The sequence below is a fragment of the Elephantulus edwardii genome, unplaced genomic scaffold, assembly GCF_000299155.1.
Source record: "Elephantulus edwardii isolate Elephantulus edwardi_28Jun2011 unplaced genomic scaffold, EleEdw1.0 scaffold00002, whole genome shotgun sequence".
Lineage (NCBI taxonomy): Eukaryota > Metazoa > Chordata > Mammalia > Macroscelidea > Macroscelididae > Elephantulus > Elephantulus edwardii.
Window position 1 is genome coordinate 16198859 of NW_006399752.1, and position 24562 is coordinate 16223420.

The 24562-nt window shown below is 39.7% G+C and overlaps 1 protein-coding gene across 3 annotated transcripts in view; it reads left to right on the top strand.

Annotated features, from left to right (window-relative positions):
- The window catches only part of GPRC6A (G protein-coupled receptor, class C, group 6, member A), a 33228-nt gene extending 11351 nt beyond the window's left edge, over positions 1 to 21877 (top strand). For 2 of the 3 annotated variants that reach the window (XM_006879008.1, XM_006879010.1), the window contains exons 4-6: positions 6502 to 6714; positions 16875 to 16998; positions 20763 to 21877. In XM_006879008.1, the coding sequence (XP_006879070.1) occupies positions 6502 to 6714; positions 16875 to 16998; positions 20763 to 21877 (1452 nt within the window). The remainder of the gene's footprint in view (positions 1 to 6501; positions 6715 to 16874; positions 16999 to 20762) is intronic. The other variant, XM_006879009.1, reaches the window with a different exon arrangement.
- The last annotated feature ends 2685 nt before the right edge of the window (positions 21878 to 24562 follow it).

A 24562-nucleotide genomic window follows, 5' to 3' on the forward strand; every position in this document is an offset into this window, starting at 1 on the left:
CCTTCTCCAAGGACTGTTCTCTCCTTTCACCATGCCCAAATTATGTCAGGCAGAACTTCAAAATCCTTGCCTCCAAGCACCAGGACAGGCAACTAAGAATGTTTGAGACCTGCTGTACTATAGAGTTAGCTGTAGTGGCATAATCTTAGGGAGTTGTCCTCTACTCAAAGTCGAAGCCTCTCTGACAGTTTGAATCTGCCAACAGCTTTTCCAGAGAAATATGAACAATCTCCCCCCTTTCAAGTTATAGCCTCTGAAAACCTGCTAAAGGGTCAGCTATGGGTTGATTCCACCTTGATGTCTCCTGAACGGCACTACCAGTAAATGGAGCCCAAGGGTGGCAGTTTAGATCGCCAGCAGTTCCTCCAGAGGAAGATGGCTAGTCTCCTCCTGGAAAGCTCTGTGTATCCACAGAAATCCTAGGGAGAAGTATTATGAGTAGGATTCCACTCAACAAAAGTGGCCTTAGTTTTTTTCTTTGGCTGCTCTCATAGGAGATGCTGTCAGAGTTTGTCAGAGCAGGGCTGTGCTCCATTGGGTTTTCTTGGGTGATTGTGGGGAAGTAGAGCACCAAACCCTTCTTCAGGAGAAAGAATAGGAGCCACTTGGAAGACCTGAACCTCTTACTTTTCAGTGAGAAGTTGATCATGTTCATGCTTTGCATTACACTTTCAATCTTTAAAATATTATGATCGGTCCACAGGACTCTTGTTCCTAAAGAAGTGAAAAGAGGAAGTGCTGATGATGACCAGACTTGACAACAGTTTGGAAATAAATGGATGGGGGAAATGTTATCCAGGAAGGATCTAGGCCATGTTTGCTCACATGCTGTTATTGTTGTTGTGGGCCATCGGGTCAGCACCGACCCATGACTGACCCTCCAGTGGATTTTCAGAGACATTAAATCATGTGAGAGTTGATTCCCCATCCTCTCAGGGAGCAAACCTCAAACTTTTGGGATTGCAGCCCAGCTTCTTACCACCAAGCCATCAGAGCTTCCTTTTGCTCATATAGTAGTGAAGTTCTTGTAGGTGTAGTCTAGTGTGCTTTCAACTACCCCATAAAAAGCTTCACTAAAGAAGCAAATATAGACTGGACACCAGGACAGAGACGTAAGACAACGCTTTCTTCTATTCTCTATTTCATTGGCATTGTTACAGTTGTTAGACACTGTCTAGTTGGTTGTTAGGGACCCTATAGACAACAAAGCACTGCCCGGTCCTGCAGGCATTGCTATGCTTGAGCCCATTGTGCCAGCCTTGTGCTATTCACTAACATAAATGCCTCTTTCCACAAACACAGCTCATTTGATAAGACAGAGTGAATGCCAGTAAAGTTAAGAAAATGGGAAATAACATCAACTGCAGCAACGACTCAACAACACATAACAACAACAACAGCAACTTAGCTCTGTGACCTCATGAGTAAGGAATTGTGCTGCCAACCCAAAGACACGTGGTTCAAATCCACCAGCTGCTCCATGGTTGAAAGATGTGCAGTTTCCTACTGTGTGATTTACTGCCTCTGAAAACCCACTGAAGGGTCAGCTATGAGGGAATTTTAACTTGAGGGTACATAACAACAATAACAATTTAATTGATGTGGCTTCCTGGCCATGCATTCTTAGAAACAAGGCATTGCCACATGGAGAACTATCTAATAAAGGAAATGTGGAGGAGGGAAAAAGAATGGCAATGCAAATATTCTTCTTTTTCTACATGTAAAACTGATCATGAATTTCAGTCTCTGTAAAGAGGTAAAATAATAAATGATCAGTAGTAAAAGCACTTAACAGTTTAAGAACTACAATGTTAATGCTCAAAATTTAACACAAAGCAACTGTTCTATCATAGTCAACGGATAAAGAAGGTTCTGCTTTACTTCCCTCTACCTTCTTTCCTGTTAGAACAAGCTTAGAATTGCTTGAGTTTATTTACATTATCCAGTGTTATCACTGTGTACAGAATGTGTATGTGTCAGAACTTTACCCTGTAGAACCTAATTAAATGCAGGAAAAAACAGATGGAAATTATAGTTCAAACACAAGAATGGAAGAGGATATACCCCATAAAGACGGGCGTTACTGGGGCTTACACATGTGTGGTGTTTACGGAAGGCTCAGAAGAAAAACCAGTATGCAGGTAGAAGTGGCAGTAATAAAGGCAGGCACTCGTTTTTGTTGTTGTTTAAATCCTTCCATTTTTGTACCTCCAGACAATTGCTAGGATGAAGTTTGTTGTTTAATTTTATCTGACATGTTATGTTTTACTTCTTTAAAGCAATACTAATTAATTTGGTACGAGCACATTTGTTAGAACTGCTTTGGGCTTATTGTCAGAAGGGGCCAGTCCTTGGAAAAGGACATCTAGCCTGGAAAGGTGGAGGGTCAGAAGAGGAAAGAATGACCCTCAGCAGAGTGACTGCAGCAACAGGCTTGAGCATAGTGGAGATTGTGAAGATGGTGCGGGATCGGGCGGTGATTATTTCTATTATACATAAGGTTACTAACAAATCGCAGTCAACTCAATACCACCTGACGGCAAGAACTCCTAAAATGATTAGACTCACTTGGACATTTATGAGAATGAACTCCAGCATTGATATAACTATTACAGCTAATAGAGTTACCATAAAATATCCTTTCACCGTCTTATATTCTACACTCTTAAAAAAAATTAAGAGAGGGAATAAACTCCTCAAATAGTATCTGCGAAGAAAGCCACGTTAGAACACTCTCTGCCTCATTCCATTTAAGCTCAACAAAAGTCACACAGAACTGCAGATTTGAATATTCTGTGGTCCAATACATTCAGAGAAGGCATTTACATAGTCATAATTGTATTCAAGTTAATGGCAGTGCTCAAAGGAACTGAAACTTCTTTTCCTACTGGTGGTTCACGACAGTTCAGACAGAGGTCCCTCACTTGTAAAGCTACCTCATTTGTAAGAAAAACTTTTCCTGTCATTGCTGTATTCCATGAAAGTTCTCTCTCTAGAAATTGGGTGGTCAGACACAGAAACTTCATCATCTTTTTTGCCTTTCAAGTTAAAAAATTGTGAATTAAAGTAGAGATAAAATTTAGAGACTGCTTACTATGTTGTTGTTGTTGTTGTTAAGTGTCATCATGTCCTAGACAACTCCTAGTGACCCTACGAATGAAAGACCTGAACACTTGTATAACTTTCACCGTTTCTCCACATTCATAGGGTTTCTGAAGGCAAGCTATTTTGGAAGTGGATGCCACTCCTGCTTCCAAGCTTGTTTCAATCGGAGAGCTCCACCAAACACTGTCCATCATGGATAACTATTCTCACATTTGACTCAGTGTCACAGTGTTCAGCTTCACAGCAACCACGAGTTACCTCTGTACAGCAAATGAACAAACCAGGGCTACACAACCTATACAAATGTTTGACCCAAAACAATTAAAACCAGGCATGAGGGCCGTCAGCTGGTCAAACATTCTTCTAAGTGGTATAGCCCTGGTGTGTCCATTTGCTATACAGAGGTAACTCATGGTTACTGAGATGCTAAACACTGTGACACTGATGTGTCAAATGTGATAATAGTTACTCATGGTGGACAGTGTTTGGTGGAGCTCCCCTATTAAAACAAGCTTGGAAGCAGGAGTGGCATCCACTTCCAAAGTAGCTTGCCTCTGGAAACCCTATGAACCTGGAGAACTTGCCTCTGGAAACCCTATGAACCTGGAGAAACGATGAAAGTTATACAAGTGTTCAGGTCTTTTGTTCGTAGGGTCATTATGAGTCATCTCCGACTCGACGGCACTTAACAACAATAACAACGATGAGAGAGCTCTGCTGGTCTAGTGGATGGATAGAAAGTGATGCTAACCAAGCCAAAGGTGGGTGATTTAAAAAAAAATATTTTAATCTGCTTTACACAGTAGAAATCCCTGAGTGGTTTGAATGATTAAGCATTTTCATTAACTTTAAGGTTTGGCTGTTCAACACCAAAATTGGAATTTACTCAAAAACTACTGTTTGATCTTAGTTTTTACAATGCATTCAATCATTCAAACATACTTGAGATACATTGAAGATAATAAGGCTCTGTCTCTCAGCAAATGAATAACAAACTATAGTCCTAAAGGGTAAGCTCCAGGGTTACCTTTTCTCTGGCAGAACATTCTGCCGAGCTGCCCCAAGAGCGGGGGGCTGGGTGTAGCTCAGTCTCCTCTGCCTTTATGTTGGAGATGGTGATCATAATCACCAGCTCAAAGTCAATTGGGATACTAGAAGGAAAGGAAGCGTTTTCCTGCTTTCCTTTACGCCAGAAGGTACACTGGTGAATACTTTGGAATCAGAAAGAAAAAACAACAATGAAAAAGATTTTGAATTAATGTAAATGGATAGCAGTGATATCTTTAGGGGGTAGAAGGGTATGAACTACACCAAGTGACATTATCAGAAGGGTTGGCATCAAAATAACTGTCTATAAATGTATTTGTGCAGTGTTTCAGAAGAAATTGATTATTAAAATATCCATTTGGGTAAGACAACAAAAATATTTTTGTCAGCCCATCTTATTTGTACATATATACGTATACCAACAAAGCTAAAATGCTGTTAATTTACTTTTCACATTTTTAATGTGCTTCTGTTAGAGCTGTCATTATTGCCCAATTATAGTAATGCCTCAAATCAGGTGGTTTTTGTCTCCACTGCTCATGTTTCTATAGTCACTGATTTTGTTAAATTTTCTGATGTTTTATCTACAATATTATTCATTAGAATCTATTTCTTTGATATCACTAATAATATTAATTCATATTAAAAGTATTATCAGTTGAATAAAATAACATCATTAATATCATTACCAATAGTATTATATATCCTATGTTTATCTAGGATATATCTATATCTTAATAGAATGAATAAATATTATTCATTTATATCTGTGATCCTATACAAGGATCCCATATTACATTTTTGAAAATGAAGTAGTAATTTCAGGAAAGGGAGAAATAAAATGCTTTTGCTCAGTTACTAATATTTTTCTACCTAAAGTGTTATGATTCAATGTACAAAGGTTTTATAAGCCAATTTTACTGATAGTACTAATATAATTTAGTAAATATTTCGCTTAAGGCAGTTTATAGCTATATCCCTAACACATTCTATTATTAATTCTGACGATAAATATTGCTAAAGATTGTGAATGGCCCACTAGGAGAAGAAGGGGAATAATTCAGAGAAGGACATTATGAGTTACTGCACTGGTTGGCACCAACACTGATGATCGTACTTACAGAAAGATCCTAGAAATAAAGTTGAGATGTGTGTCCTGAGATGATTCCCTTCACTTCTCGGTACCTGGGCCATCTACTCTAAGAAAATGGTAGAATAGCTCCTAAATACCCCCTTCACTGGACTGTCTGAAATTGAAAACCATTTGTTGTTGTTGTTGTTATGTGCCATCGAGTCTTTTGCGACTCATAGCGACCCTATGTACAACAGCCCTAAACCCTGCTCTATCCTGTGCCAATCGCATGGCCTCTGACACACCCATCCCAGTTACCCCGGTCACTGAATCAATCCACCTCATAGAGGGTCTTCCCCTGCTGCGCTATCTCTCCACCCTACCAAGCATGACGTCCCTCTCCAAGGACCTGTCCCTCCTTACAACATGTCCAAAGTATGTCAGACGAAGCCCCAGAATCCTTGCTTCCAAGGAGTAGCCTAGCCTGGTTTAACCCTCTCCAGGATGAATCTGTTTGTTTTCTTGGGAGTCCAGGGTACATTCAATACTCTTCTCCAGCACCACGGCTCAAAGGCATCAACTCTCCTTCTATCTTCCCTAGTCATTGTCCAACTCTCTGATGCATAACAAGTGATTGCAAAGACCATGGCCTGTATAAAGTATTAATAAGCAAGAGGTTCATTTTCTTTCTTTCTTTTCACAATGTTCCTATCAGATAATTATTCCTAACAGTGCCTGACTTTTAATCTGTTGTAGATACTGGCCTTAACATTACATATGTAATTATATTTAATCTTCACAATAGTCCTTTGGAGTGATTTCAATTATCCTCTTTTTACAGATGATGAAGCTGAAGCCTAGAAAGAAATTATGACTGCCAATGGTCATATTATGAGACATAGAACTAAGATTGAGAAATAAGAGACCAGGATTTTTCCTTACAGGGTATATTCTGAGTTTCTGAGATGCAAATAAACAGAGATCCTCAAATGTCAATATTGCAGGCTTAAAATGCTATCTTACATTGAAAGAAACTTGCTTTTTCCAATTCTCGTAGCAATATTTTGGCAGAAATGAAGCTAGAATTCAAGTGGAGTTCACTTTTCAATTGTTACCATATTATTAAGAACTACTCTTAACCAGTTAGCATACTCCCTCTTCCAAACTTTTTCTTTACTTCTAATTTTTAAATGATATGTATTGCTAAGACTCATAATTTGGGTAGTGAATGAATTTATGGTGTGTTTGTTTCTGGTTTGTTGTTTGTTTTTTAATAGTTGCTTGATGTCCTGAAAAATATGACATTCACTGATGAAAATAATTCATTCCATTTTGATGCGAATGGGGATTTGAATATCGGATATGATGTTTTGCTCTGGAAGGAGATCAACGGTCACATGACTATCACCATGCTCGCAGAATACGACCTTCAGAATGATGTCTTCATCTTTACAGACCAAGGCACAAAAAATGAGTTCAGGAACCTTAAGGTAACATTATGATTACGGTAGATTGCTGTAAAACATTGTAATTGTTGCCACTGTTGTTGTTGTTAGTTGCTGTCAAGTAGATTACAACTCATAGTGACACTGTGAACAACAAATCTGAACCCTGTCCTGTCATGTGCCAACCTCTCAACCTCTGATACAGTCGAGCCAATTTCTACAGTCACTATGTCAGTCCACCTGGAGGAGGATCCTTTTCCCCTTCACTGTCCTCCACCTTTCCAAGCAAGCTGTCCTTCCCCAATGAAGAGCCTTACCTAGCAACATTCCCAACCAAAGTCTGCAAGGTGAAGCTTCACCATCTTTGCCTCCACCTAGCACTCCAACTTTACCTCCTCCAAGACACATCTGTTTGTTCTTTTGGCTCTATAGCACTATTGTTGTGTGCCATCTAGTCAGCTATGATTCATAATGATGCTACAAACAGTGGAGAGCCATTACCCTTAACCTTACCCTATCCTGAGCTAATGTCACTCTCTCTGACACACCTGCCCCTATTAGCCTAGTTACTGTGTCAATCCATCTCATCTAGGGTCTTCCACTCTGTGCCAACCCTTCAAAACATGAAATCCTTCTCCAGTGACTAGTCCTTCCTGGCAACAGGCCCAAAGTATGTGAGAAAGAGCTTTAAAATCCTTGCCTCTAAGAAACAACCTGGTTTCACCCTCACCAAGATATACCTGTCTGTTGTCTTGACAGTTGATAGTATGTTCAATACTCTTTGCCAGCATCACAACTCATAGGTATCAGATCTTCTCCGGTCATCCTTACTCACTGTCCAACTCTCTGATCCATAGCAAGTAATTGTGAAGACTATGGCCTGGATTAGGGACATCTTAGTCTTTAGACTGATATTTTTGCTCTCAGCACTCTGGAGAGGTCCCTGACAGCAGCTCATCTTTTTATTTCCTGACTGCTGGTGCCAAAAGTGTTGATTGTGGAACCACATAAACTGAAATTGTTATCTCAATCTCTTCTCCGTCTATCATAATGCTGCCGATTGGCACAGTGCTGAGAATCCTTGTCTTCTTGATGTTGAGCTGCAATCCATATTGAAGGCTGTAGTCCTTGACTTTCTGCAGCAAGTGCTTCAGGTCCTCCTCAGTTTCAGCAAGTAAGATTGTGCCATCTACATAATGCATGTTGTTGATTTTTCCTCCAATCCTGATGCCACCCACATTCCTCCTCATAGAGTCCTGCCTTTCAAATTATCTAATCTGCATATAGATTGAAAAGTTCTAGAGAAAGACAAATCTTTGACACACTTTTTTCTTTATTTTGAATCATGCAGTGTTTCCTTGCTCTGTTGTGATGACTGCTTCCTCATCCAAGTATAGCTTCTGCATGAGCACAATCAAGTGCTTTGGGATTTCCATTCTTCTCAAGGTCAGCCACAATTTGTCATGATCCACACAATCAAATACCTTCACATAGTCAATAAAACACAGATAGACATCCCTCTGGTATTCTGCTTTCTGATAAGATCTATCCGACATTGGCAATGTCCCTAGTATCCCTACCTCTTCTAAACCCAGCTTATATTTCTATCCGTTTGCTGTTGATGTACTATTCCAGTAATTTTTGGACCATCTTCAGCAGAACTTTTCTTGCATGTGATATTAGTATTTGCCAAACAATTTCAATGCTCAATTGAATTTCTTTTTTTTTTTAATGGGAATAAATATGGATCTCTTCTAGTCAGCTGGCCAGGTACATGTCCTCCAGGTTTCTTGGCACAAGCTGATGAGCACATGCAGCTTTGCATCTGTTGGTTGGAATATGTCAGTTGATATTCCATCAACTCTTGGGGCCTTGGTTTTTTCCAGTTCCTTCAGAGAAACTTGTATTTCCTCCTTTGTCACCTTTGCCACTTGATCACATGTTTCATTAAATTCCTCTATGTCAGCCAATTGTTTTGGTACAGGGTCTCTAGTTCTCCTTCCACTTTTTGATGCTTCCTGGATCATTAATGGCAACTATACACATGGACCTCATCTGATGAACTATATGGTACTGATTACATCTGAGGAAAGAATCATTGGAGAAACTCAAACTAGGCCAGGTAGTAACTGTGGAACAGATTATCATTCATGTGCAAGTTCAAAATGAAGCTAAAAAAATTAAAATAAATTCACAAGAACCAAAATTTGACCTTGAGTTTATTCCACTTGAATTTAAAAGCCATCTCAAGTGCGGCTTTGAGGCATTGAACACTAATAAACAAAGACCACACGAACTGTGGGAGGGTATCAAGATTATCATCCATGAACAATGCAAAAAATCATTACAAAGACGGAGGAGGGAAAAAAGATTGCGATGACTGTCAGAAGCTCTGAATATTGCACTAGAGTACAAAGAAGCCAAAGCAACAAGAAGAAAGCAGGAAGTTGATGAGCTGAAACCAAAACAAGGTATTATAATGAAATGTGTAAAGAGCTGGAGTTAGAAAATAAAAAAGGATAAACTCCCTATACCATTAAGCTTCATTAATTAAAAATCAATTGGTCCTTCAACTACAAAAGTATTTGACTTCATCAGGACCCTGCCAGGATCTTCAATAATTCTCCAGTCTCTTCACTGTACAGTTTATACATTAGATGACATCCACAAGCATAAAAATAGTATTCTAACACATTTTTTATAGGGACACTAGTCAATCCATAATATAATTTTATTTAATTTATCAGATAATCACCCTCCTCCCATGAAATGTATTGCTTGCTCCTTTAACACCATGTACCATCAATTCCTCTTTACACACACTGTTGCTAAATATTGAGTTTCTTATCACTCAGAACTGTGCCTCTTCCTATCTGCATTTTTCCTTCAAGATCACATAATGTCTCAAGGCTTTAAATGTTGATGACCCTCAACTTTCTGTCTCTTGAAATCAAACCCAAATAAATATACAATTGCCTGTTTGACATCTCTGCTTGGAGGTCTAAGAGCCATTTTAACTTAGTATAATCTAAATCAGAATTTCTGCTATCTTCTACAAGACTTACCACATCTCAATAAATGGCAAATGTTTTCAAGTTGCTCATGCATAAGATTGGTAAGGTTCTGGCCTCCTTTTTCCTGTCACATCCAGAGCCACTCTAGGCTATACTTTCAAAGCACACCCAAAATCGGACCACTTTTTACTCATTGCTGTTACCCCACCACAAACTACAATCATCTCTCATAATACTTTTTAACTGTTCTGTTTACTCTTACTCCCTTCAATCTATAGACTATTCTTCAGAATAGAAGCCCAGATAATCCTGTAAACTGTAGTATTTTCTCTAATCTCTTCTATCCCTATTTCCTATTTGGCTAAAATGCAATGTTTTTAAAGTCTAACAAGTCCTACATGGCCTGCCCTTCAAATGTCTCACCTCACTCATCTCCCACTCCTCCACTTCACTCTTCCCCATCTTCTGCTGCCCCACAGGCCTTTCTGCTGTTACATACACACCTTCCTTGCTCCTAGCTCAAGACCTTTGCACTTGCTGGTTCCTTTGCCTCTAATAATCTGCAATGCTCCAAAGCAATTCACTTTCTTCTCGCTCTTTCTAAAATGTCATCTTCTTGGTGAAGTCTTCTCTGGCCACCCTAATTCAAACCACAACACCTTTTTGATCATTTCTTACACTTTGTACTGTCTTTATTATTATCTTCACAACTTATCACTCTCTGACATTCTGTATATTTTGCTTAATTTTACCTTGTTATTATTAGCTGGTCTAATGGGAAGACACTGCGCTGCAATCCCGAAGGCATGCAGTTCAAATCCAACAGCTGCTCTTTGGGAGAAAGATGGATGATTCCCTCCCATATGATTAACTGCCTCTGAAAACCCACTGCATGGTTAGCTCTGGGTCAGTTCTGAGTCAATAGAATTCAGCAAAACAACAACAACAATTAGAAATTAAAGTCTCTGAAAGCAGGTACTTTTGTGCTTCATTCCCTGTTGTAGTCCTCCGGCTACAACGTTGCTTGTTGCCATGGAATTGTTTCTGATTTATGGTATCCTTGTCGCTGTTGGCATCTTCATGTACAATCTAACAAAGCCTTGACTACTTCCTTTTCCTTCTTCATGATCACTCTTCATGATCGCTGGCATATTTGAGTCCAATGTTGTGACCACTGTGGAGTGCCTTCCAACCTAGGATGTTCATCTTTTAGCACTTATGGGAGAATATCTTGATATTTCCTTAGGCTGTCATTCACTAACTTTCAAAAGTCAATCTCCAGCCCTTTCTTCTTAGTTGTATTAGTCTAGCAGCTTCTCTGCTCATGTTTTAACATCAATAACATAGCGTCCAGCATTTCAACGAATATGTAGTGAATGAAAGAATTGACAGTGGTATACACCACTGTCATCCATCTAATAATTTCCTGTTAGAATTTTTAGTAAAACAAGATACTTTAGTAAACAGAAATTTGGCTTTCCATTTGTGTTCTTAAAGTTTCTTCATTTGTGTTACTGTCATTATCACAACTATCTTATGAACCCAGCAGACTGTTAATCACCTTAGTTTACAGAGAATTTTTTAGGCTATTCTGTAACTTATTATATTACTAAATACAAAGAGGATTCTCCGCTGTTTTTATCTAGAAAGAGTTGTTTTATATTATTACTCGAACTTATCCCCAGACTGCAGAGGAAATATTCACCAAGGAAGATGTAACAAAATTACAACTGAATCTGTTTTTCAATGACAAAATTGAACGAATTGGCCACAATGAAAGGGAAATAAGTCCTCCTATTTATTGGGAATACACATAAATATTTCAAGAATGCAGTCAAAGTCAACAATAAAAATCACAAATTGACATCCCATTGCCACAGAGTCAATTTTTACTCATAGCATCTCTATAAGACAGAACAGAACTGCCCTGTAGGGTCTCCAAGGCTATAAATATTTTACAGGAACAGACAGCCATATCTTTCTCCCATGAAGCAACTGGTTACTCAGATGACCCACCTCTGATCAGTTAGGTGAGAGTTCAAAATCTTCCTGTCAATCTAGAAGCTACTAATCTGCATTTCTGGCGGATCATCAAAGCCCATAGTTCAAAACATCTGATAGCCCTAAGTCTGTTGATGTCTCAAAGTTATCAGAAAGCGTTTACTGTCTCTTGCTATCAGAATGTGTTTACTGTCTCTTGGTGTGAGTAAAGAAGAACTCAGCGTTGCTGGGAAAGAAGTTTTTGCACATTTATCCCTGGTGATGTCTTGATTTATCTGTTAAAGCCTCTTGTGTCCTCGGAGCACCCTTCAAGAGAAGGGATACTTCATAGTAGAATTTTGCCACAGGGAATCCGCAAGGAACACATTCTGTTTACTGGAAACCCTGTGACTGGGTAATTGTACTGAAAAGAAGAAAACAAGAGTTTGCAGACACAGGCCACATACATGGTCTTGGCTACTTTCTCTCTCAGCCAGATCTTTTTTTTTCATCTCTCAGAGTAAAGATAGAGAGTTTAGAGCTTTGATTGTGTTTCATTCTCAAGCATTAGTAGAAATTTGAGAGTTGAGAAAGACTCAATTGAACATTCTGCTCTGGCTTCCTAATGGTAGGAGTGAAACAATAACAGTGAATCATTTCGCCATATGTTATGAGGAAAGTAATTAAGAGTGGAAAACAGTAACATGGCCGCAGTGCTGAAAATTATTAGCTAAATAGCAACCATGTAGCTGTCTCTACAAACTGCCCAGCTTCTCTCCTGAGGTAGCTGGTGGATTTGAACTGCATGCCTTTGGGTTGACAGATCAGCTCCTTACCACTAGGCCACCAGAGCTCCCTAAATATTGCTGTGTTTTTGTTATGTGTCATTGAGTTGGAACCAGTCCAATGGGTTTTCAGAGTCAGTAAATCTCATGGGAATAGATTGCCTGTCCTTCTCCTGTAGAACAGCTGGTGGATTTGAACCACATGCCTTTGGATTGGTAATGCAGCACCTTACCACTCGGCCACCAGAGCTACCAAATAGGAAGCCTGTTGTTGCTGTTTTTCGGTTATGCAGAGTATGACTCATTGTGAACCTATAAACAGCCATGGGTCGATTCCGACTGAATGGTACACAACTACAGATTGAATAGGTATGTAGAAATGATACAGCCCTGACACAAACCCTTTCTTATTTTAAACCAATCAGTGTTCCCCTGCTTTGTTTGTACAATAGCTTCTTGGTCTAGGTATAGATTCCATATGCACACGAATAAGTGTTCTGAGATTCCCATTCTTCTCAATGTAAACCATAATTTGTTATGATCCATACAGTCAAATGCTTTTGCACAGTCAGTAGGACACAAATATATATTCTTCTGGTATTCTCTACTTTCAGCCAGGATCCATCTGACATCACCAACAATATCCCTGGTGCCCCGGCCTCCTCTAAGTCAGCTTATACTTCAGACAGTTCCCTGTCACTCTACTGTTCTGGCCGATTTTAAGTGGTCTTCAACAATATTTTGCTTGCATGAGATATTAATGATATTGTCCAATAGTTCCTACATTCTGTTGGTTCAAGTGTCTTGGGAATGGGGACAAATAGGGATCTCTTCCAGTCAGTCAGCCAGGTAGCTGTCCTCCGATTCCTGGGCCTCCATTTTTTTTTCCAATGTCTTCAGTGCTACTTGAACTTCATCTTTCATTACCACTGGCTCTTGTTCATATGAAACTTCCTGAAATGTTTCAGTGTCAACAAATTATTTTTGGTACATTAATTCTGTGTATTTCTTCCATTCTTCTTTTGATGCTTCCTGAATCCATCAAGATTGTGCCCATAGTATCTTTCAGTATTACAGCTCAAGTCTGACATTGTTCTTCATTTCCTTCACCTTGAGAAATGCTGAGAGAGTTCTTATTTTCTGACTCTAGCGCTTTGCAAATTTCATTATTATAGTTTGCTTTATCTTCTCGAGCTGCCCTTCGAAATCTTCTGTTTAGTTCTTTTACTTCACCATCTCTTTCTTTTGTTTTGGCTTCTCAAAATCCTAACGTAATTTTCAATATTTTCTGACATTATTTTGGTTATTTTCTTTTTCCTCCTTCTTTATTATCTTCTGTTATCTTCATGGATAAAAGTAGAACGGCACTGCATGTGGTTCACAATGTGGCATGGAGAATTCAAACTTCAAATAATGGGAGGATTTAATTATTATTTCTATCTCCAACATAGTCTTGGTGACAGAAATGAAACTGGAGATAGAATGATAGAATTTTGCACAATCAATGATTTATTCCTTGCAAATATGTTTTATAAGAAACATAAACACAGGCTATACACATGGATTTCACCAGATAGTATGCATAGGAATGAGATCAATTATATCTGTGCAAAGAACAACTGGAAAAGCTTAATATCAGCTGTGAAAACTAGGTTAGGTGCTGCTTGTGGAACAGACCACCAACTACTCATACGCAAGTTCAAGCTAAAGCTAAGGAAAATGAAATCAAATCCATGGGAACCAAAATATGATTTGAGTATATCCTACCTGAATTTCAAAACCATCACAGGAACAGGTTTGAGGCCTTGAAAACTAATGAGCGAAGACCAGATGAGTTATGGGAGGATGTCATCCATGGAGAGTGCAGAAGGTCAGAAAAGAACAAATGGATGTCAAAAGGGACTCTGGATATTGCACTAGAGCACCAAGAAGCCAAAGCAGAAGGAAGAAATCAGGATATTAAGGGGCTAAACAGATGATTTCAAGAGTCAGTGTGGGAAGACAAAATATTACAATGAAATGTGCAAAGAGCTGGAGTCAGAAAATCAAAGGAGTTGAACTCAGCATTTCTTAAGCTCAAGGAACTGAAGAACAAATTCAAGCCTTGAGTTGCAATATTTAAGGATGCTTTGAGCAGAATATTAAATTACCCAGGAAGTAGTAAAAGAAGATGGAAAGAGTATACAGAGTCCTTGTACCAAAAGTAATTAACAGAAGAATTTCATAAAACAATTTATGGTGATGAAGGAAGAAGTTCAAGCTGCTCTGAAGGAATCGGTAAAAAAACAAGGCCCTAGGATTTGATGATATACCAATTGATATATTTCAACAAACAGATGCTCACCAAGTTGTGCAAAGATATCTGGAAGACAACCACCTGGTCAACTGACTGAAAGAGATCTATATTTGTTCCCATTCCAAAGAAAGTTGATACGACAAAGCATGGGAATTATTGAACAATATAATTAATATCAAATGCAAGCAAGATTCTGTTGAAGATTATCCAAAAATGACTGAAACAACACATCAACAGAGAACTGCCAGAAGTGCAGTCTGGGTTTAGAAGGGGTTGTGGTACTAAGGATATTGTAGCTAATGTTAGAAGAATCTTGGCTGAAAGCAGGGAATACCAGAGGAATGTCTATCTGTGTTTCATTGACAATGCAAAGTTTTTTGACTGTGTGGATCACAAGCTGTGGCTAACTCTGAGAAGAACGGGAATCCCAGAATACTTGATTGTGCTAATGTGAAACCTATACTTGGACCAAGAGGCAGTGGTCAGAACAGAGCAAGGAAGCACTACATGGTTCAAAATTGGAAAGGATGTATGCCAGGGATGTGTCCTATCCCCATACCTTTTCAATCTGTAGGCAGAACAGAACATCTGGGAGGCTGAGCTCAATGAGGAGAAATGTGGCATCAGGATTGGAGGAAGACTCATCAACAATCTCCATTATGCAGATGACACAACCCTCCTTACTGAACTGAGGAGGACATGAAGTGCTTGCTGCAGAAGGTCAAGGATTGTAGCCTTCAATATGGATTAAAATTCAGTATCAAGAAACCAAAGATTCTTACCACTGGGCTGATTGGCAGCATTGTGATGGATGGTGAATATATTGAGATTGTAAAGAGCTTTAGTTTGCTTGGCTCCACAATCAACACTCTTGGCACAAACAGCCAGGAAATTAAAAGATGAACTGCATTGGGAAAGTCAGCTGTCAGAGAACTCTCTAACGTATCGAAGAGCAGTGATGTTAGTCTGGAGACTAAGGTGTGCCTGATCCAGGCCATGGTCTTTGCACTCGCTATGTATCAGAGAGCTGGACAATGACTAGGGATAATAAAAGGAAAATTGATGCTTTAAAGCATGGTGTTGGAGAAGAGTATTGAATATACCATGGGCTTCCAAGAGAACGAACAGGTTCATCCTGCATAGGGTGAAACCAGGCTGATCCTTGGAGGCAAGGATTCTGAAACTCTGTCTGACGTAATTTGGACATGTTGCAAGGAGGGACCTGTCCTTGGAGAGGGATGTCATGCTTGGGAGGGTAGAGGGACAGCACAGGTGAGGAAGACCCCTGATAAGATAGATTGATTCAGTGACTGGGGTGTAATGGGAGTAGGTGTGTCAGAGACAATAAGACTGGCACAGGATAAAGCAGGGTTTAGGGCTGTTGTACATACGGTCGCTATGAGTCGCAGGCGACTCAACGGCACATAACAACAACACATCTCTAAAGTTGTCTTGTTAAACTTTTTAGGGTTTAATTTAACCTTACCTTCTTTCACCCTAAAAGCAGCTGGTAGATTTGAACTCTCTGCCTTTGGATTGTCAGCACAAGTCCTTAACCACTAGACCACCAGAGCTTCTAATATAAAAACCAAATAATTACATTTTCATATATCCTGGAACTCTTTATAAAGAACAGAATTGAAAATATGTAGATCATCATTCCTTTCTTTCATTTTACCTCTAATATTATCTCTGTGTTGGGTATTTCTTAAAGAACTAATATCCATAATTAAGAGTGGATAAAAACTATGATCTGCCTAGAGCAGTTACTGTATGTGAAACATTTTCTATTTCTTAAAATGTTCATATGCCTCAAGATAACAAAAATTCTGTCCTATGAAAAAAGTCCAAAATGTTGTTTGATAAATATGCCTTTGTTGTCGCTATGACTACAGCATAGAGTCGACTCGGTTCATCGTGACCCTCTGACCCTTGCTCTGTCTTGTACCACCTGCTCGATCTCCACCATGCTCACGATTGCTTGTTGCAATCGCTCTGTGAATCCATCTCATTGAAGGTCTTTCTCTCTTTGTCTGACCTTCTACCTATAAATACATTTTTAAACTATGTCAAAATTTATTGACTTTTAAAAAAACATCTATTTGAGATTTCTTCCCACTTTTAATACAGAAAATTGAATCTAAATGTTCTAAAGAATGCAGTCCTGGACAAATGAAGAAAACTACGAAGAGTCAACATACTTGCTGCTATGAATGTGTGAACTGCCCTGAAAATCATTACACTAATCAGACAGGTAAGTACAGTCACTACAACACTTAGTAACGCAACTGGCCACTTATCATTGGCTGACTTTTTTTACTTGAGTCCTATTTTGATTTATTGTTTTTGTTTATAAAAAAGCTACTCATATTTTGGAAAGCTTATTTTCTAATGAGATTAATTTGATCATGATAGTTGCTTTATTATATGAATAGCACACAGCCAGTAAATAAGAGGATTGTAAAGGTAACTTCACTTCTGAAAGGAAGTGTCATTCTCCCACCATCCTCTCACAAACAACTCTTACAATACTGTAAATAAGGTGTCAGTATTTTCTGTGCATCTCCAGACATAGATAGACATCTTGGTTGTACTTGAGGCACAATACATATAAATCAATATAATGCTGAATTACATAAAGAGAATAATAGATACCCAGAGGTGCCTGGTGTTAAGAAACTAGTGTGCATACCCTGGAGATCTTACTATTCCTATCAAAATCCAAAAGTTAAGCCTGAAAAGAAAGAACTCCCTTTGAGACAGAGGAGTAACCATTGACAATGAGGTGCTAGTAACTGATTGTTTGCCTACCCTATCTTTCTCAATTTTACCACATCAGAGCAAAATACACAAATTACAAAGCAAGAGTGAAATCAGCAGCCTTACAGGTCCTAACAGGCACCAGCAGTACTTTCCCTAGAGTTAAAGCTACTTTAAAAGCATTCCTATTCTTATTCTACAAAAGCTGAGTATCCTAGGGCCAGAATAACCCACATATGGTTATTTTTGCATATGCTCCAATAATGCAGAATTATGCTAATATAAATATTCCAATATTCATGTCCTGTCACTGTCTCACAAATTGCCACCCTGAAATGGACTGTGTTGCCTAAAAAATTAGACGATTAATGGGGAGTGAGGATCAGAGCATTTCCATACAATATAGTAGAATATCCTAGTATACTTTGTCAAGTAGAATAAATTAAAATCAGTAGGAAGTATGTGCCATTTTCCCCCACACAAAGATATACAGTGATCTTCCAAATTCAGAACTGGGTTCTCTTTTATGATTGAGAAAAAATGCTTCTTTAAGCAAATATAGAAAACTAAGGACAAAAGCACACTTAGGATAATCTCTTGTCTTATTTTTTAGAAGTCCAACATTAAACCATATACATAGGGTCGCTATGAGTCGCAGGCGACTCGATGGCACATAACAACAACAACAACAACAACATCTAGTACATAGAAAAGGCTAGTGACTATTCACTGAGTAAGTAAAATGGATGACGCTGGCAGCAGCAATTGGGAAATACAAGGGCAGGGAAATAGCTCTTGGTAAAGGAGTCTCTGTTAGAGAAATGTCCCTTGATAGGTTGAATACTTGACTACTAACAGAATGATCTGCAGGTCTAACCCACCCAAAAGTGCCCTGAGGAAAAAGCCAAGAATTTGATTTCGAAAGATCACAGTCATCGGAAATACTATGGAGTTCAGTTCTATTCTGATATGCATGAGGTTGTCATCACCAGAGTTGATTCATTGGTAATGGACTAATTGGTTGGAAGACAAGTATACTAGAAAGATGATGCGGTTTGTAAACAGAAAGACAACTTAATTATAAAGTTAAGAGAGAAAGCATGGAAATTTTAAAATGTTAAATGGGCACCAAGTATTTTAATCACCTAGACCATAACAAACTGTGGCTGACTCTGAGAAGAATGGGAATCCCAGAACACTTGATTGTGCTAATGAGAAACTTATACTTGGACCAAGAGGCAGTCACCAGAACAAAGCAGGGAAACACTGTATGGTTCAAAATTGGGAAGGGCGTACGCCAGGGATGCATCCTATCTCCATACCTTTTCAACCTATATACAGAACAGATCATCCAGGAGGCTGGACTCTATGAGGAGAAATGTGGCATGAGGATTGGTGGAAGATCCATCAACAATCTGTGTTATGCAGATGACCCAACCCTGCTTGATGAAACTGAGGAGGACCTGAAGCGCTTGCTGCAGAGGGTCAAGGACTGTAGCCTTCAATATGAATTGAGGTTCAATGTCAAGAAGACAAAGATTCTCACCACTGGATCAATTGGCAGCATCAAGGTGGATGGTGAAGAGATTGAGATTGTTCACAGCTTTAGTCTTCTTGGCTCCACAATCAACACTCTTGGCACCAGCAGCTAGGAAATTAAAAGACTTATTGGGATGGGTAAGTCTGCTGTTAGGGACCTCTCCAAAGTACTGGAGAGCAATGATGTCTCTTTGGACACTAAGGTGCATCTGGTACAGGCCATAGTCTTTGCAATCACTTGTTATGCATCAGAGAGCTGGACAATGACCAGGGAGGACAGAAGGAGAATTGATGCTTTTGAGCTTTGGTGTTGGAGAAGAGTGGCAAGGGTACCATGGACTGCTAAGAAAACAAACAGATTCATCCTGGAGAGGGTTAAACCGGGCTGCTTGTTGGAGGCAAGGATTCTGAGACTTCGTCTGACATACTTTGGTCATGTTGTAAGGAGAGACCGGTCCTTGGAGAAAGACATCATGCTTGGGAGGGTGGAGGGCAGGCGCAGGAGGGGAAGGCCCTCTGGGAGATGGATCGATTCAGTGACTGGGGCTATTGGGATGTGTGTGTCGGAGACAGTGAGATTGGCACAGGACAGAGCAAAGTTTAGAGCTGTTATACATAGGGTCACTATGAGTTGCAATTGACTCAACAGCACATAACAACAACAGAGCTCCTGAGTTAGGCTTTTTGGGAGCAGTGGAAAGCCTACTCCCCAGAGGATAGAAATTGGCTGGGGGTGGGGGGAGGGGATGCAATTGCATCCACCAATATTCTATTGCAATATCAACTTGTCATGCTATACTTACTTGGAGGCAAAATCAATATCATTTTTTAGTGTATCAGTATTAGCATGAGAGATATAATTCTACAAACTCCCTAGAGGAATATAAACTTGAATTCTTCATTGACTGGCCTTGATTATAATCTTGTGTTCTCTCCTTGTTAGGAAGAGATATCAAGCTTTCAGGGTAGTCTAGCCATATTGGCTCTTGATTTGAAAGAACTACAGTCTTATTCATAATTAACAGCTCCCACATATCTAGTGCCTACTGTTTGCCATGCACTATGTGAACCTTGTATTTGCATTATTTCTTTGAAATCAAATAGGATCTGGTTGTGTTTCTCTTAAGAGACTTGGAAAGAGGTTCAGGAATGTAAACTACCTTGTTCAAGATGACAAAAAGTGGAAGCAGGAAAAGGATTGAGATCCATCTCATTACATAGCTCATGCTCTTATCAGAGCCAGCAGCAATGTATTTCTAAGAGGCTGGCTTATCTTGAGCATACTGATTTCCTAGTGGCCAGCAGGGAGCTCTGGTGGCCTAGTGGTAAAAAGCTGTGCTGCAATCACAAAAGCACACAGTTTGAGTCCACCTACTGTTCCAGGGGAGAAAGATTTGCAATCACCATAGGTGTGATTTACTGCCTCAAAAAACCCATTGGAGGGTCAGCTATGAGTCACTTCCGACTCCACGGCACACACCAACAACAACTCGGCAGCCCAGCTAGCACTTGCTTTTGCTCTTTCTCACTCTTCCCTTCTCCTTTTCTTATCTTTGTTCCTCTCCTCTCACATTCTTTGAGTTTTGTACAGGCTTTTCTTTAACACATAATCAACGTGACAATAATCTGTATCTCTTTGAAGAGTGAGTCTCATTTGTAGTGTTGTGGACTGCCACTTAGGTTTAGATGTCACAAAGTAACTAACTCTTCTGTTTCTAGATATGGATCGCTGTCTTTTATGCAACAACGAGACGCACTGGGCCCCTGTCAGGAGCACCACATGCTACGAGAAGGAAGTCGAATTTCTCAGCTGGGATGACTCCCTGGCCATCCTGCTCCTTGGCCTCTCCCTGCTTGGAATCCTGTTTGTTCTGGCCATTGGCATAATATTTACAAGAAATCTGAACACACCCATAGTAAAATCATCAGGAGGGTTGACCGTCTGCTATGTCATCCTCCTCTGTCATTTTCTCAACTTTGCCAGCACTGGCTTTTTCGTCGGGGAACCACAAAACTTCACATGTCAAACCAGGCAGACTCTGTTTGGAGTTAGCTTCACCCTCTGCATCTCCTGCATTTTGATGAAGTCCCTGAAAATTTTGCTAGCCTTCAGCTTTGACCCCAAGTTGCAGAACTTCCTGAAGTGTCTCTACAAGCCTGTCCCCATTATCCTCACTTGTACAGGTGTCCAGGTTGTCATCTGCACACTCTGGCTAATTTATGCTGCACCCGTGGTGGAGGAGAATGTCTCTCTGCCCAGAGTCATAATCCTGGAATGTGAGGAAGGGTCCATACTTGCTTTTGGCACCATGCTGGGCTATATTGCCATCCTCGCCTTCACTTGCTTCATATTTGCCTTCAAAGGCAGGAAATTGCCTGAGAATTATAATGAGGCCAAGTTCATAACATTTGGCATGCTCATTTACTTCATAGCTTGGATCACATTCATCCCTGTTTATGCTAACACATTTGGCAAGTACCTCCCAGCAGTGGAGATCATTGTCATCTTGATATCAAATTATGGGATCTTGTGCTGCACATTCTTCCCCAAATGTTATGTTATTCTTTGGAAGCAAGAGACCAACACGAAATCTGCCTTCCTCCAGATGATCTACAGTTACTCTTCCCACAGTGCAGGCGTCCTTGCCATGAGCCAAGCTTCACTGGATTCTGCCACCAGCAGCATCATGAGAGTCAACTCCAGTACTGGTGGCAAGCCTGCAGCCTCACAGAAAAGCAAAGACTTGCAGACACAAGCATTTGAACACATGCACAGAGAAAATAGTCTGAGAATATATAAAACTTTGCCTAGAAAAAGAATTTCAAGCATATGACCTGCAAAGTCCCTGAATAAAATGTTTCTGCATCTGCAAGCTGGACAATGAATGAGGATGACAGAAAAAGAATTGATGCCTTTGAGTTGTGGTGTTGGAGAAGAGCACTGAACATCTCATGGATGGCCAAGAGAGCAAACAAATGTGGCTCAGAGAGGGTGCAGCCAGAATGCTCTTTGGAGGCAAGAATGATGTGACTTCACCTCACATACTTAGGACATCTTGCTAGAAGGGGCTACTCCTAGGAGAGAGACATGACACTGGGAAGGGTGGAGGCTCGGCGAAGGAGAGGAAGACCCTCAACCAGGTGGATTGACACAGTGATTGCTGCAATGGGCTCTTGTGTGTCAGGACATGAGAGGATGGCACAGGATAGGCATGGTTCAGATCTTCTGTTCATAGGGTCACTATGAGTCATACTCAACTTGATGGCATCTAACAACAACAACAACAACATTCCAGATCTCCTTTTCCAGCAAGTATGCCCTATGTGTTTCTTCAGTTGCCACTATATTCTCCAAATTTGATTGAACTCACATGGCTCAATCACCTGTTTAACAAAGAAAAGGAAGCCCTCATCTGAAACTTTCTTCATCTCCTACCACCTATATCTACTTACCTGCTCCCTCTTACTGTCCTCAGTTAACAAAATCTCTTCTATCCAAGACTAATCAAGACTAAAATATGATCTCTTTTTTACTCTGTCCCTTACTGCCTCTTCTCCAGCCTCTTTGCATGTTCTCTTCTCTCCTGGGTCTCCTTGCTCTTCTCATTTCTCAGTTTAGCAAGCTTTGGAGCAACTGCTATGTGCCAGATAAACATGTTAAATATGAAGGTGTAAGAAGAAGCAAGGGGGAAAAAATCAAACCTCAAGAAGCTCAAAATCTGGAGAGAGAGAGAGTCACATGCAAAAATTTGTAATTATTGTGGTGAACTCTATGACAGTAATACACACAGCCTACCATAGTAAAAGTGGCTCTTAATCAACCTCATATATGAGGAAGGACTTAAGGCTAAGTAAAAAACATATGCTTCTAGTTGGATGGTGTCCTCAAGTTGACCTCTACTCATAACAGCTCTATGAAAAACAGATCAAAACTTTGTCATATCCTGTACCATCCTCATGGTCTCCTCCATAATCAAGCCCATTGTTGCAGTCACTGTGTTAATCAATCTTCTCGAGGGTCTTACTGTCTTTCACTGTCCCTCTACTTTTCCAAGAATGTTGTGTTTTGTCAAGGAATGACACCTTCTCACAATATGCCTAAAATATGTAAGATAGTTTCATCATCCTTCTCTGTAAGGAGCATCCTGGCTGACCTTATTATAAAACAAATTTGTTCTGTTAAATTTTGCTATTTTGACTCAACCCATGGGATATTCACTCCTCTTCACCAATAACAGCACAATTCAAAGCCATCAATTATTCTTCAACCACCCTTTATTCGTTATCCCACTCTCAAATACATATGATTCACTGAAGTCAGAACATACTCATAGCTGATCCTCTCCTGGGTTTTCTGAGGTTGTAAATTGTGCCTCTCTTTCTTCCAGGAAGCTACTGGTGAATTCAAACTACCAGGAAACTGTAGCCTTTGAATTAGCAACATAACTCTCAATGGACAAGGCCACCAGAGCTTCCTCTACAAGCATATTAAGAAACTGAAAATACCATAATGGGGGTCAGACCCACCTCGGTCTTTAAATATATTACATTGCTCTTTAAGAATATTCTTAAGTGATGTGTATTTGAATGTTTGGTTGTCTGTACAGTGGCCTCCAAGATGACCAGCTCCATGGAATATATTAATATAACTTTATATAACAAAATAAACTTTACAACCATGATTAAGTTGAAGATGTTGAGGTGGGAAAATTAGCCTGAACTATCTGGGTGAGCCCTATATACAATCACAAGTGTCTATCTAAAAGGATTGCAGAAGGAGACTTCACAGAGAAGCATGCAATGTGCTGATAGAAGCAAGATGCTTTGAAGGTGGAGAGAGGGGCTATGAGCTAAGAGATGCCACTCTAGAAACTGGGAAAGGCAAAGAAATGGGTTCCTCCCAGAGCCTAGCACAGTGAATCTGATTCTAGCTTTCTAGTCTCTAGAATTGTAAGTTAATAAAATGCACTGTTTTAAGCCACTAAATTTGTTATAATTTGTTATGACACCCTCTGAGTCTCAGGCGACTTGATGGCACAAAACAAGAAAAACATGTAGAGGTTCTGATCTGAATGAAAGATGAGAAAGACTTAACCAAAGTCATGGGTTCCAGATGAAGTAGAAAGCAGAAACAGTAGCAGAAAGTGTTAAGAGCTGTGTGCATGAAACTGCAATCACATTGACATTGCTAAGAAGTCATTTTTTGGAGTGATAAATTAAGTAAAAAAATTATGACACAAATTAGACAGTCTTGTTTAGGAACTCATATCTTTATCTTGTATTCAAGATAATTCTCTTGTATTCAAAAATCATTATCAAGGGAGTGATAATTTGAGATAGGCTCCCTTGATTGTATTAAGAGATTGATCAATCATCTGCGATGGAAAGGTGACAGCCTCATAGTCCCATTTTAAAGAGAATGTTCTAAGGCAGATCAGATGAAGACCACTCAAGAAGGGATTTGGATCTGTACTTAAGAAAGGAAGATATGGATGTTATTTCAACTGTGTAAGAGATGA